Genomic DNA, 12,765 nt, shown 5'->3' with positions numbered 1-12,765 from the left:
TCTTTCTTTCTTTTTTTTTTTTTGGCCATGCCACGTGGCTTGCGGGATCTCAGTTCCCTGAATCCAGGCCACAGCAGTGAAAGCCCAGAATCCTAACCACTAGACCACCAGGGAACTCACCTCATTGATTTTCTTTATTGTTTTTCTGTTTTCAATTTCATTGGTTTCTGCTTTTTTTAAAATTATTTCCTTCCTTTTGCTTGTTTTGGGTTTTGTTTGCTTTTCTTTCTTTTTTTTTTTTTAGGTGTTTGAGGTGCAAGCTTAGATTATTGTTTTGAGACTTTTCCTCTTTTCTAACATACACAGTCAGTGCTATAAAGTTTCCTCTCAGCCCTGCTTTAGCTGTGTCCCACAAACTTCAACATATTTTAATTTTCAGTCAGTTCAGTGTGTTTTCTTTCCTTCCTTCTTTCCTTCTTTCTTTCTTTCTTTCTTTCTTTCTTTCTTTCTCTTTCTTTCTTTCTTTCTTTCTTTCTTTCTCTCTTTCTTTCTCTTTCTTTCTCTCTCTCTCTCTCTCTCTCTCTCTGTCGGGTCCTAGTTGCAGCATGCAGGATGTTTTAGTTGTGGCATGAAAACTTTTAGTTGTGGCATGTGGGATCTAGTTCCCTGACTAGGGGTCGAACCCAGGCCCCCTGTATTGAGAGCATGGAGTCTTAGCCACTGGACCACCAGGGAAGTCCCAGTTCAGTGTGTTTTCTAATTTCCTTTGAGACTTCCTTTTTTCATTACTTAGGAGAGTGTTGTTCAGTTTTCAAGTGTTGGAGATTATTGATTTCTAGTTTGAGTCCATTGTGATTGGAAAACATATTCTGTATTATTTACATTCTTTTAAATTTCTTGAGGTTTATGGCTTTGGATATGGTTTATCCTGGTCCATGTTCCATGGGCATTTGAAAAGAGTGTGTGTTCTGCTGTCATTTGGTGGAGTAATCTATAAATGTCGATTATATCCTGTTGGTTGATGGTGTTGTTGAGTTCTTCTCTATCCTTGATGATTTTCTGTCTAGTTGTTCTACCTATTCGTTGATGGAGGAATTTGAAATCTCCAACTGTAATTGTGAGTTTGTTTGTTTCTTCTTTCAGTTCTATCAGTTTTGCTTCACATAGTTTGCAGCTTTTTTGTATAATGTATACACATTTAGGATTGCTATGTCTTCTTAGTGGATTGGCCCTTTTATCACTATGTAATGTCCCTCATATTACCATTATATAATATCCCATATTTTTGCTTACTATGTTCTTTCTTCCTTCCTGGTGTTCCAGGGTTCCTTCTTTTAGAGTTTCTTTTCTATTTAAAGAACTTCCTTTAGCCATTCTTTTGGGGAAGGTCAGTGAATGACAAAGTCTCTCAGTTTTCCTTCATCTAAGAATGCCTCATTTCCCCTTTATTCCTGAAGAATATTTTCACTTGACGTAGGGTTCTGGGATTACAGTTCTTTTCCCTTTCTTTCTTTCTTTCTTTCTCTCTTTCTTTCTCTCTTTCTTTCTCTCTTTCTTTCTCTCTTTCTTTCTTTTCTTTCTTTCATTGCGTTGGGTCTTCGTTGCTGCATGTGGGCTTTCTCTAGTTTCGTCAATGGGGGGCTACTCTTCATGCGGGATTCTCGTTGCAGTGGTTTCTCTTGTTGCGGAGCTTGGGCTTTAGGCACACGGGCTTCAGTAGTTGTGGCATGTGAGCTCAGTAGTTGTGGCTCATGGGCTCTAGAGCGCAGGCTCAGTAGTTGTGGCACATGGGCTTAGTTGCTGTGCAGCATGTGGGATCTTCCCGGACCAGGGCTTGAACCTGTGTCCCCTGCATTGGCAGGCGGATTCTTAACCACTGCACCACCAGGGAAGTCCCCACTGAGCTTTTTATTTTGGTTGTATTTTTCTTTTTTTTTTATTGCAGTACGCGGGCCTCTCACTGTTGTGGCCTCTCCTGTTGCGGAGCACAGGCTCCGGACTCGCAGGCTCAGCGGCCATGGCTCACGGGCCTAGCCGCTCTGCGGCATGTGGGATCTTCCCGGACCGGGGCACGAACCCGTGTCCCCTGCATCGGCAGGCGGACTCTCAACCACTGTGCCACCAGGGAAACCCTCGGTTGTATTTTTCAATTCTAAAACTTCCACTTGGTTCTTCCTCATATCTTCTGTTTCTGTGCTGATATTTTATTTATTTGCTGTGGCTTTCTAATTTTTTTAATCTGTTTCAAGCATATTAATAATTACTCGTTGAAGGATTTTTACAATGGCTGGTTTAAAATCTTTGTTAGATAATTCTAACATCTCTGTCATCTTGGTATTGGCATCTATTGCTTCTTTTTTCTTTCAGTTTGAGATCTTCCTGGGTTTGGACATGTGTGATTTCCAATTGGAACCCGGATATTTGCATACTTTATTGAGATTCTGGATCCTATTTAATCTTTCCATTTTAGTTGGCTTTCTTTGACACCACTCCAGTAGGAAGGGAGGGATGCTGCCTCATTACTGCCAAGTGGAAGTGGAAGTCTAGGTGACCCACTCGACCTCTGTTGACACTTGAGGGTGGGGCACTTCTTTTTACTGCTGGGTGGATGTGGGAGTTCCAGTGTCTCTACTGACACCACAGGACAGGAGGGTGATGATTACAGGCTCTCAGGGATGAAAGTCCTTATTCTGTACTTGGCCTTTTCTGACTCCACCCGGGTAGCATACTGGGTACCTTGTTACAGCCCTGCGAAGGTGGAAGTCTGGGCTCCCCACAGGGTCTTTGCTGGTGTGGAAGAGGGTGAGGCCACAGTTTTTTCTATGGTGTATGGCTGGAGTAGAGTGTTTTTTGTCTAAAGATTTTCTGTCTTTCTAGGCTGTTCCTTTTCTGGTCCTTTGTCTAGAGAATGCAGGCTTTTGTTGAGGCTTCTTTTTGATCTGTGCTTCTTGGTATTCCTGGATTGCCAGTTTCTTCTGCTTTAAGTCCGAGATACATCAAAAAAGAAAATCCAGGGGGCTTCCCTGGTGGCGCAGTGGTTGAGAGACTGCCTGCCGATGCAGGGGACACGGGTTCGTGCCCCAGTCCAGGAAGATCCCACATTCTGTGGACTGGCTGGGCCCGTGAGCCATGGCCGCTGAGCCTGCGCATCCGGAGCCTGTGCTCCACAACGGGAGAGGCCACAACAGTGAGAGGCCCGCGTACCACAAAAAAAAAAAAAAAAAAAAAAAATCCAGGGGACTCACCACTATGTCATTGCTTAAGTCCCAAGATCCCTAGCCAGTCTGCTTCTTCTCTCCAAACTTTCAGAGTCCTCTTATATTTTTTTAAAACAAATAATGTCTAGAGTTTTTTGTTGTACTTAGCAGGAGGATTGGGAAAATGCTTCTTAGACGTCTGTATATTGATTTTGAGTTAGGGACTGTTTGTTTTCAGTAGCCTTGTCCCTTAGTCTTTTCCATCATGGCTTCTTCCATCTCTTTTATGCCTGAAGTCCTTTTCTGCTCCTAGATGAGACAGTCCCCATCCATATTCTTCCCTTGTACTCCTCCACTCTGCTGGGTTACTACTTTGTGACTCTCTTCTCTTCTCAAACCCCTACCCTCTCAGGAGATGACCTGGCTTTTTAAAATTATTATTATTAATTTATTTATTTATTTTTGGCTGCGTTGAGTCTTCGTTGCTGTGCATGGGCTTTCTCTAGTTGCGGCAAGTGGGGGCTACTCTTCGTTGCAGTGCGCAGGCTTCTCATTGCGGTGGCTTCTCTTGTTGCAGGGCATGGGCTCTAGGTGTGCGGGCTTCAGTAGTTGTGGCATGCGGGCTCAGTAGTTGTGGCTCATGGGCTCTAGAGCGCACGCTCAGTAGTTGTGGCGCACAGGCTTAGTTGCTCCACGGCATGTGGGATCTTCCCGGACCAGGGCTCGAACCCATGTCCCCTGCATTGGCAGGTGGATTCTTAACCACTGCACCACCAGGGAAGTCCCCTGGCTTTCTACTTCACTGAGAAAACTGAAACCACCAGAGGAGGACTTTACCAGATGCCCTCCACTGCCTCCACTCACTCACTGGCATCTAACTACATCTGTGGCTGCCTGGCTATTTCCACCACGAATGGCCCATGCTTCTGTTTGACCCCACATCCTATCCCCTCTTGCCCATCCAGAGACCTTGCTTCAACAATTCTTCTTTCGCTTTCTTTGAACATCAGTTTTTGCTCTCCAATGGATTGTTCTCTTCAGCAATAGCGTAAATATTCTTGTATTTTCACCTTAAAAATACAAACTTCTCTCTATTTTACCTTCCACATCTATTTCTGTGCTTCCTGTCTTTGCTCCCCTTTACATCAAAATTCTTTGAAAAAGTTTTCTGGTTTTTTCTTACTCTTTGTCTCTAGTCCCCCTTCTCTAATTGTCAAACGCATATCAGACTGGCTTTTGCCTCACAACTCCAACAAAAGTACTTTTGTCAAGATCACCAGTGACCTTTTTTTAAAAAATTTTTTAATTAATTTATTTTTGGCTGCGTCGGGTCTTAGTTGCAGTGTGCGGGCTCTTTGTTATGGCACATGGGCTTCTTTCTAGTTGCAGCAGGTGGCCTTAGTTGCCCCGTGGCATGTGGGATCTTAGTTCCCCAACCAGGGATCGAACCCACGTCCCCGCACTGGAAGGCAGATTCTTAACCACTGGACCACCAGAGATGTCCCACCAGTGACTTTTACACTAAATCCAATGTTCAGTTCTTGGGCCTGGACATTGATCCATCTTGATCCAGAATTGGACTCAGCTGGTCCCCCATCTTCCTTGAAGATCTATCTTCACTTGGCTTCTCTCCTGACTTTCCTCCTACCTACTTGGCTGCTCCTTTTCTATGTCCGTTGTTGGTTTATCCTCATCTTCTCAATCTTTTAATGTTCATGTGCACAAGGCTCAGTCATATTACACTCATCTTGTTGATGATTTCTTCTTGTCTCATGAGTTTTAGACACCATCTGTATAATAATGATTTTCCAGTTTATGTCTCCAACTCAGACTTTTCCTGAACTCTGGACTAGTTTATCCAACATTTCCGTTGGATGCTAGTAGGCATCTCAGAGTCACCATGTGCAAAACTGAACTCCTGGTCTTCCTCAATACCTGCTTTATCTACAACCTTCTGTAGCTCGGTTGGTGGCAATACCATCTATCTAGTTGTTCAGCCCTAAAACCCAGGAGTTCTCCTAGATTGTACACTTTATCTCACTGTACATATCCTATTTGTTGAACAGTTAAGCTGGCTTTTAAAATATCACAAATCTATCCTGTCCCATCACCTCCATTGCAACTACATTGCTCCAGGTCACCTTCAGCACTGGCCTGGATGACTGTGAGGGCCTCCTCACTTGTTTCCCTGCTTACAGTCTATACCACACATAAGTGAGAAAATTCTGTTAATATGTCAATTCCATGCCCAGTCCTCTTTGGCCCCCCAGGTCACTGTGAGTCAGCTCCAACATCCTCTGATAACGTGGGCCTCTGTGCCATTCCTCAGATACACCAGGCTCACATGTGCTGGGATCATCTGGGGAAGTTATATTTAAAAAAAAAAAAAACATTGATACTCAGTTGACATTGTCTTAAATTTATTATTTTTAGAAAAATTGACATCTTCCTGATTGAAAACTTTTCCTAACAGAACTATGACTCTCTTTTTATTTACCTCTTCTTTTATGTCCCTTGGAAAGGTTTTAGAGTTTTATTTATGCAAATCCTATTGCTTGATGCACATATATTTTATTGCTTTTTTTTTTCTTTTCCTAAGAACATTCTTTATTCCTTAAACAAGTCACACCTCCTGTGATTTCATTGGAAAAACAGAAACTGGAAGAAGTATTTCTGTAACTTTATCAGAGGAACACAGATCAATGTATTTAAAGGAATGCTTAACTTGAGTTTAGACATGTAAATCAGTTTAGGAGACATTGTGTACTATCTAGCGTATTCAAGTTTTGCTACTTGAAAGTTGACTATGAATGGATTTTTCTACCTTAATTTAACTAATAAATTTCTAGTCATACCTACTAGATTCCTGGCAAGGGGCTAGAGATATCATGATCAACAAGGCCACGTTTTTGCTCTTGGGAATCTCATAGACTTGATTTCTTCTCCAGTACAAGCCAAGCTCTATAAAAAGAGCTAGTTTAAGACATTGCAGATTTCATGAAGGTAGGCACTCACTTTAAAGAACAGCCTTTAAAACTCTTGAGTCCACGCAATTATTTATCTTGTACTCATTGAAGTTATTAGGTACCTAATAAAAAATACAGAGAGGTTGCACAGTAAGGAATATTTCACCTAAATATGCAATATTAGACCAATGAACATGGACTGTCATATTTCTAGCATTATGGAGAGTTCTGGATTAGGTGCAGGTGCCCCTTCAAGAAAACTTGATTTATTTATTTATTTATTTATTTATTTTTTGCGGTTTGCGGGCCTCTCACTGTTGTGGCCTCTCCCGTTGCGGAGCACAGACTCCGACGCGCAGGCTCAGCGGCCATGGCTCCCGGGCCTAGCCGCTCCGCAGCATGTGGGATCTTCCCAGACCGGAGCACGAACCCGTGTCCCCTGCATCGGCAGGCGGACTCTCAACCACTGTGCCACCAGGGAAGCCCTGGAGTATAATTCTTTATTGCTATTAGACTGGGATTCTTTTCCATTATTTTTCAACTAGTTATTGTTTGTATGTACAAAAATTTATTGGATTTATATATTTATTTTGTAAGTATTTCTCCTTGGAACTATTAAATCTGAACTCTCTTTCCAGCTTTAACTACTCTTTGGTTGATGCCCTTGTGTGTTCGGATTCCTCTTGACTCTGTACTTGCTGTGGATCCTACATGGGGCTGTCTTTCTCTCAGATCTTTTGTGGGATACCTCCTGCCTGCCCTCAGGCTCTTGGCTCTTAGGCCCTGGAGCCCAGAGACTAGGATAGGGGGCCTCTCCTTTGCCCTCCCCTGGCTCTACACAGGACCTCTATCCAGGCATTTAGAGCTCTGAATACAATTTCCAGTTCACCTTCTTTTAACCAAGCTTCATGATCAGTTAGAGCTTGGAGTGGATTTAGTAGTCAATGGATATTTGTTGAAGGAATAAGTGATTGACTGAAGTATTTGTCTCCTCCCTTCTAGACTGCCAACTAGCTTTTTTTATTTTTTATTTTTCCAACTAGCTTTATCGGGAATGCTCTTGTATTTGGGAACTTATTTTTCAACGTATTTTCCATCTCCTCTGTTGATTTTTTTTTCTAGTCAATTTGTTTATATTTTGTCATATATTCACCTAGCCTTATTTCATAGTAACTTCCACCAATATTGTACCTTCTAAACAACTATCGATTTGACAATGATAGTTATATTATTTCATTGGTCTAATGCATAATGACCACTCCCACACTCACTATGTAATCTTCTGTAACCTGCTAGGTTTGTTGACTTTGATGTTGCTGTTGCTGACTTGATGACTCTTTCCTCCCTCTCAGATTCAAGCTTCTTCAGGGGAGACCAAGTATACTGGTGCCTTGGACTGTGTAAAGAAGCTATACAAGGAGGCTGGGATCCGAGGCATCTACAAGGGGACTGTGCTCACCCTCATGCGAGGTAACCTTTGAGGCCTTCCATCTGAGGTGATTTGCCACAGAGGGTCTTGCCTGGATCTCCCGACGAGCCTTGGCACCATACATGCCACAGCTCTGACAGGGCTGGCACTGTGTGTCCTGGTTTTAGGCCATCTTACCTCTGGCCAGCATGGACACACATGAGGATGGGGGGACCCTCCATCCTTCTGATAGGCTGGCCGTCAAGGATGGAAATCATGAGCTTGGCAGTCGGAGGGGAGTAGCAAGTGGAAATCGTGACTGGAGGGATGAGTGGGAAGAAAGAATGACTTAGGAGCAGTGGAGCTCTTTTTGGCTTGAGAGGCATGTCCTATTGAGGTGGCAATAGAAGAGGCAGAGACAGCTCAACCCTTGTCCTGAGATGACAGCTTGGGGGAAGGCCAGATGTTAGCTCGTTTATAACTGCTTGGAGTGGGCATATTAGTGTGGACCACTCAGAGGGCCTTTGAAGATGAAATAATGTCGTGCATGTTAGCGCTCACTCACACCAGTGCTCGCCCCAGAGCAGCATCTGGTCACTGCAAAGTGATTATTGCAAATAGGAAGTGCTGCTGAGGAGCTTCTCAGGAAACCTTCAAGGGTCCAAAGCCAAGCTTGGTCCTTCTAAGGTCAGGAAATCTGCGAGAATTTTTATATCATTTAATTTACCTCTTTATTGCCACTAACAGATGTTCCAGCCAGTGGGATGTATTTCATGACATATGAATGGCTGAAAAATATCTTAACTCCAGAGGAAAAGAGGTGAGGAGAACAGAAGAACTTAGAAGCCACTTTGCCCAATCATGGGTAGGTTGCCATTTCCTGTTAGTGGATCTGAAGGCAGAAGTGGGACTTGCTTCTGTCTCCATGTCCACTTCCCTATTGTTGCTGCTGAGGCCCAGCTAAAACTAATACCCTTTACCCTGTGCCTCACCCGGTGGAGGAAGTGTTTGAAACAAGTGCATGAAACCTCCTTCAACGAGTGGCAGCTACCATGTCACAGGAGCTTTGGCCTTGGACCTCCTCCCTCCAGCCAGTTTCTCCCTCTCTGTGGCTGCCCTGTCTGCACAGGAGGGATGGTCTGAACACCACTGTCACAGCCTTTGTCTGACTGGGGCTGTTTGGTATTCTGCAGTGTCAATGAGCTCAGCGTGCCTCGGATCCTGGTGGCTGGGGGCATCGCAGGGATCTTCAACTGGGCTGTGGCAATCCCTCCAGACGTGCTCAAGTCCCGCTTCCAGACTGGTTAGTAAAGGAGAGTAGGGTAGATGGGGTTGGAGTGGGTCCCAGAACTGGTTGCCCCTGTGATACAGAGTTCTTAAGGCCCTAGGGATACTCAATCTCCACAGTAGCACTCAGCATCTCTCTGGCCAACATTCTCCCTTGCAGTCATTTGTGTTCTAGGAATGCTAGACTCATTTTCTTTTTTTTTTGCAGTACGCGGGCCTCTCACTGCTGTGGCCTCTCCCGTTGTGGAGCACAGGCTCCGGACACGCAGGCTCAGCGGCCATGGCTCACGGGCCTAGCTGCTCTGCAGCATGTGGGATCTTCCCGGACCGGGGCACGAATCCATGTCCCCTGCATCGGCAGGCAGACTCTCAACCACTGCACCACCAGGGAAGCCCCTAGACTCATTTTCTTGTCAGCCTAAGCATAAAATAAGTGAGAGAAGAACTTCCCTGGCAGTCCAGTGGTTAAGACTCCTCGCTTCCACTGCAGGGGGCACACGTTCAGTCCCTGGTCAGGGAACTAAGATCCCACATGCCGTGCAGCGTGGCCCAAAAAAAGAAAAATAGTAGAGAAGAAGTCAAATCAACCTTCCTTCCCTCACATGAGCAGAAGGACTGTTTCATTCTTCATTCCCTTCTCCACTCCCTTGGCACCAGTAATCCAGACATTTGTATTTGTTTGTCCCAAGGTGAACTGTGTTGTCTGTGGACTGGTCCCAGATGACCTGCAAAGTGTCCTCTCGCTGGTGCTGTGGCCCTGCAGGAAGACTTGACTACAATATTGTCCCCATGTAGGTCACCATGGTCAGGTCAGGAAGCTTCCTGAAGCCTTAACAGTTGCTTTCTGCCCACAGCACCTCCTGGGAAATATCCTAATGGCTTCAGAGATGTGCTGAGGGAGCTGATCCGGAATGAAGGAATCACATCCTTGTATAAGGGGTTCAATGCAGTGATGATCCGAGCCTTCCCAGCCAATGCGGTGAGTGACTGGCAGGGGCTGTGCTTTCCCTTTGGGGCTCAGAGCAGGGTGCAGGTGGGCTGACTTTTGCTTGCTTCTGGGATTGAATTGGGGGCTCAGTTTTTCCAAATCCCACCCTCAGTCAGAGCCTCCTTATTTGTTCCCTTTCCTGAAACTGTCAGGAAGATTTGCCTTTGTGATCCTCTGAGGTGAGGAGCTTTGATTTCCTGGCCTGGCCATCAGAAGTGGGCAGTTTGGGGACATGCATTTTCTTTCCCTTTTAGGAATGAGAAAGCATAGCTTGATTCTGTGACCTGAGGTGGGAGATTAGGAAGGGGTTTTGGTCCTGACAGGGCCAGTCAAGCACAGTGCTGGGGTCTCTGTGAATAGTCACAACTCCTGTTGGCTTTTCTCTTCCTTCCAACCCCTTCTCAGGCCTGTTTCCTTGGCTTTGAAGTTGCCATGAAGTTCCTTAATTGGGCCATGCCCAACTTGTGAGGCTGAAGGCTGCTCAAGGCTTCAGGATGCTGAAAGCTGTCATCGAGGAGGAACAGTGGGCAGGACTAGGCTGTCCTGAAGTGTGAGGGGAGGGGCATGGTGGGATGTGAGCTCTGTGCACGGACTCAATGGTTGAGACCATTGTCTTAATGACATCCTCTTCCTGGTATAATTTGCCATTTTGCAACTTGAATCCACTCTAGTCAATTTAAGGGAACTCATGAGGATTTGGAGATGGAGTAAGTAGCTTCTAGACCAGATACTGTCTGTGGCCAGAATGCTGTCTACTAGTTGATCACTGGCCCTACTACACCCAAAATACTCCTTGAGAAAGAGGGAATCTCAGCCTCTCACTGGAGACACTATGCATGTTTTCAGCCATCTAACCAGGAACTGGGGCCTTCTTTGATCCCTAGCCAGGAACACTCACCAGATTTCCAGGGTATCATCTAATCCTGGCCTGCACATGGGAATGTGGACTTGAGGCCCACATCTGTCTGCCCAAGTGGACTGAGCAAATGTGCCTAGGGATAGATAGCCTGTTAACAGTCAGGTTTTTTTTTTTTTTTTAATGCATGCAAGTAATCAAAATTAAAACTAGAGTAGCCTAATTTCCAGGAGTAGGTGGAGAGCTTTCCCTCCTACACGGTGAGGAGGAGAATTTTGAACCGACAGTCCCAGCTTGCTAGGATAAGTGAGAAAGCCCAGGGTGTAGGAAGGCTCTTTTTGCACACTCTTTTCTCATGAGAGCACCCTATTTTAACAGGAAATAATAAATATTGTTTCTAATTTTTGCATTGTGTGAAATTTTTTTCTTTTGATTCTGGGTCATTTCAGCAAGCAGCCTCTGTGGCCTTGGTGGAGGCTGTTAGGGATCCAGTATCCTTCCCTGGTTCTTCAGGCAGGGGTTCTAGCAAGAGAAAGAGGAGCAAGTTTTGGCCAGCCCAGCCTTCCCTGACTGCCCCAGCTCCAGCTGCTGGAGGGTGAGGTGGGGTGGGGTGGGATGGGGCAACGTGATTGGTAACTGTTCCCATAGCTCTCAGTGCAAGCCTGGCATGCAGGCCCCCACAGGGTCGAGCCTGAAGCCCATCCCTTCATTTCTTCACCTCTCTGCCCTCAGCCATGGGTGTCTTAGCTAACGGATGGAGAGTCAATTGTTCTAAAAGGCCAAAAGCAATCCTGAGTTTTCATATGTACTTTGGGGTCACTGTGTGATCTGATGTCTGGAATTACTAATCAGGCTGATGATGATGACCAGGTGCAGCTGGAGGAGGTGAGGGAGTCATAATGGAGAGTCACAAGCTAGTCTGTCCTTGGCTGGGGGAGGGAGAGGCTGCCAGAGCTGGGCTTCTCTGGTGTTGTTCCATCTGGCAGTCACAGTTCTGGCACTTCCCGCCTCACTGCAGCTGCACAGAGATCCTTGGACTTTGGCTTTAGAGCTATCACTCAGTGTAAATGGGTGAGAGGGGAAGGGACCCACCCCCATCTGGGAGTGGGTGTGGCCAAGCTGGCTGGAAGCTGAAGATTTGGTGGTTTAAGGAAGGAAAATTTATTTCTGGGAAGATATTTCTGGATGATGGTCAAGTAAAAAAATAACAATTTTAGGGATGAAAATTGTGTGCACTCTGCCTGGGAAGATTAATTCAGTGTTATGCTTTTCCCCTCTCATGCTGCAGGATATCTTTGTTTAATCTCTCACTGATTTGGAGATGGCCACATATGTGTCTCCTGGAGCTCTTCTAGGCACTGCCCAGTCCTTGAGACAGTCCTGAAACCTCGGCCTTTTCCCAGGAGCTCCTCTGAGTGCATTTGCATTCTAACCAAATGCCAGCCATTCCCATGGCTCAGGATCACTTTTACAGTCTCTGCTTCTGGATAATTTACCCTTTGAAACAGCTTCCATTTTAAAATGGAATATTTGGATTCCTTGATATTAGTGGTGGTAAATTCTTCTACTCCTTTGGGTATTCAATAGATGTTAAGTCAAATAAGGAAGTGCCTGGAGGCATATTTGTGAAGGGAGCAGAGCAGATGGTGAGTAACTCCCTCCTGGCTGGCACTTTCTGTTTATGATGCACTTTGAAATGCCACCTGTTCCTGATATATCTCTTCTCTCCCTGACTGGGGGTATGGGTAGGGCAGATTGGGGCCCTCCCAAGCAATTTCTCGGACTGTCACAGTCAGCCTTAAGTAGAAGCCAGTGATTGTTAAAACAACCAGCCAGTGATAACAGCCTCATCCAGGCACAAAGAAGAGTATGATCGCGTCAAAGGTAAAGGACAGAGGGCAGGTTGTTTTAACCTATTAGAAGCAATAGTAGCACCATTTCTGCTGTAAGGTCATGGCATCTCTACGCACAGTTCTTTCACCACAATTCTTTTGAGGCTAGAACCCCTTATTCGTTTTCCAGCCGCTTCATGGATTCATTCTCATCTCTTTACCCCATGTAACTCAGTGTTTAATGGGTAGTGATTTATACCCCCATTTTCAGATGTGGAAGCCAAAGCTCAG

The 12,765-nt window shown here is 45.3% G+C and overlaps 1 protein-coding gene across 1 annotated transcript in view; it reads left to right on the top strand.

Annotated features, from left to right (window-relative positions):
- Positions 1–11,029, top strand: part of SLC25A20 (solute carrier family 25 member 20) — a 31,707-nt gene extending 20,678 nt beyond the window's left edge. The window contains exons 5-9 of the mRNA XM_079932882.1: positions 7,456–7,573; positions 8,259–8,331; positions 8,705–8,814; positions 9,653–9,777; positions 10,192–11,029. Of these exons, the coding sequence (XP_079789008.1) occupies positions 7,456–7,573; positions 8,259–8,331; positions 8,705–8,814; positions 9,653–9,777; positions 10,192–10,254 (489 nt within the window). The 3' untranslated portion in view covers positions 10,255–11,029. The remainder of the gene's footprint in view (positions 1–7,455; positions 7,574–8,258; positions 8,332–8,704; positions 8,815–9,652; positions 9,778–10,191) is intronic.
- Positions 11,030–12,765: the final 1,736 nt, after the last annotated feature.

This window comes from Stenella coeruleoalba (assembly GCF_951394435.1).
Source record: "Stenella coeruleoalba genome assembly, chromosome: 10".
Lineage (NCBI taxonomy): Eukaryota > Metazoa > Chordata > Mammalia > Artiodactyla > Delphinidae > Stenella > Stenella coeruleoalba.
The sequence above is the reverse complement of the archived record's forward strand: the minus strand, read 5'-3'. Positions and strand labels throughout refer to the sequence as shown.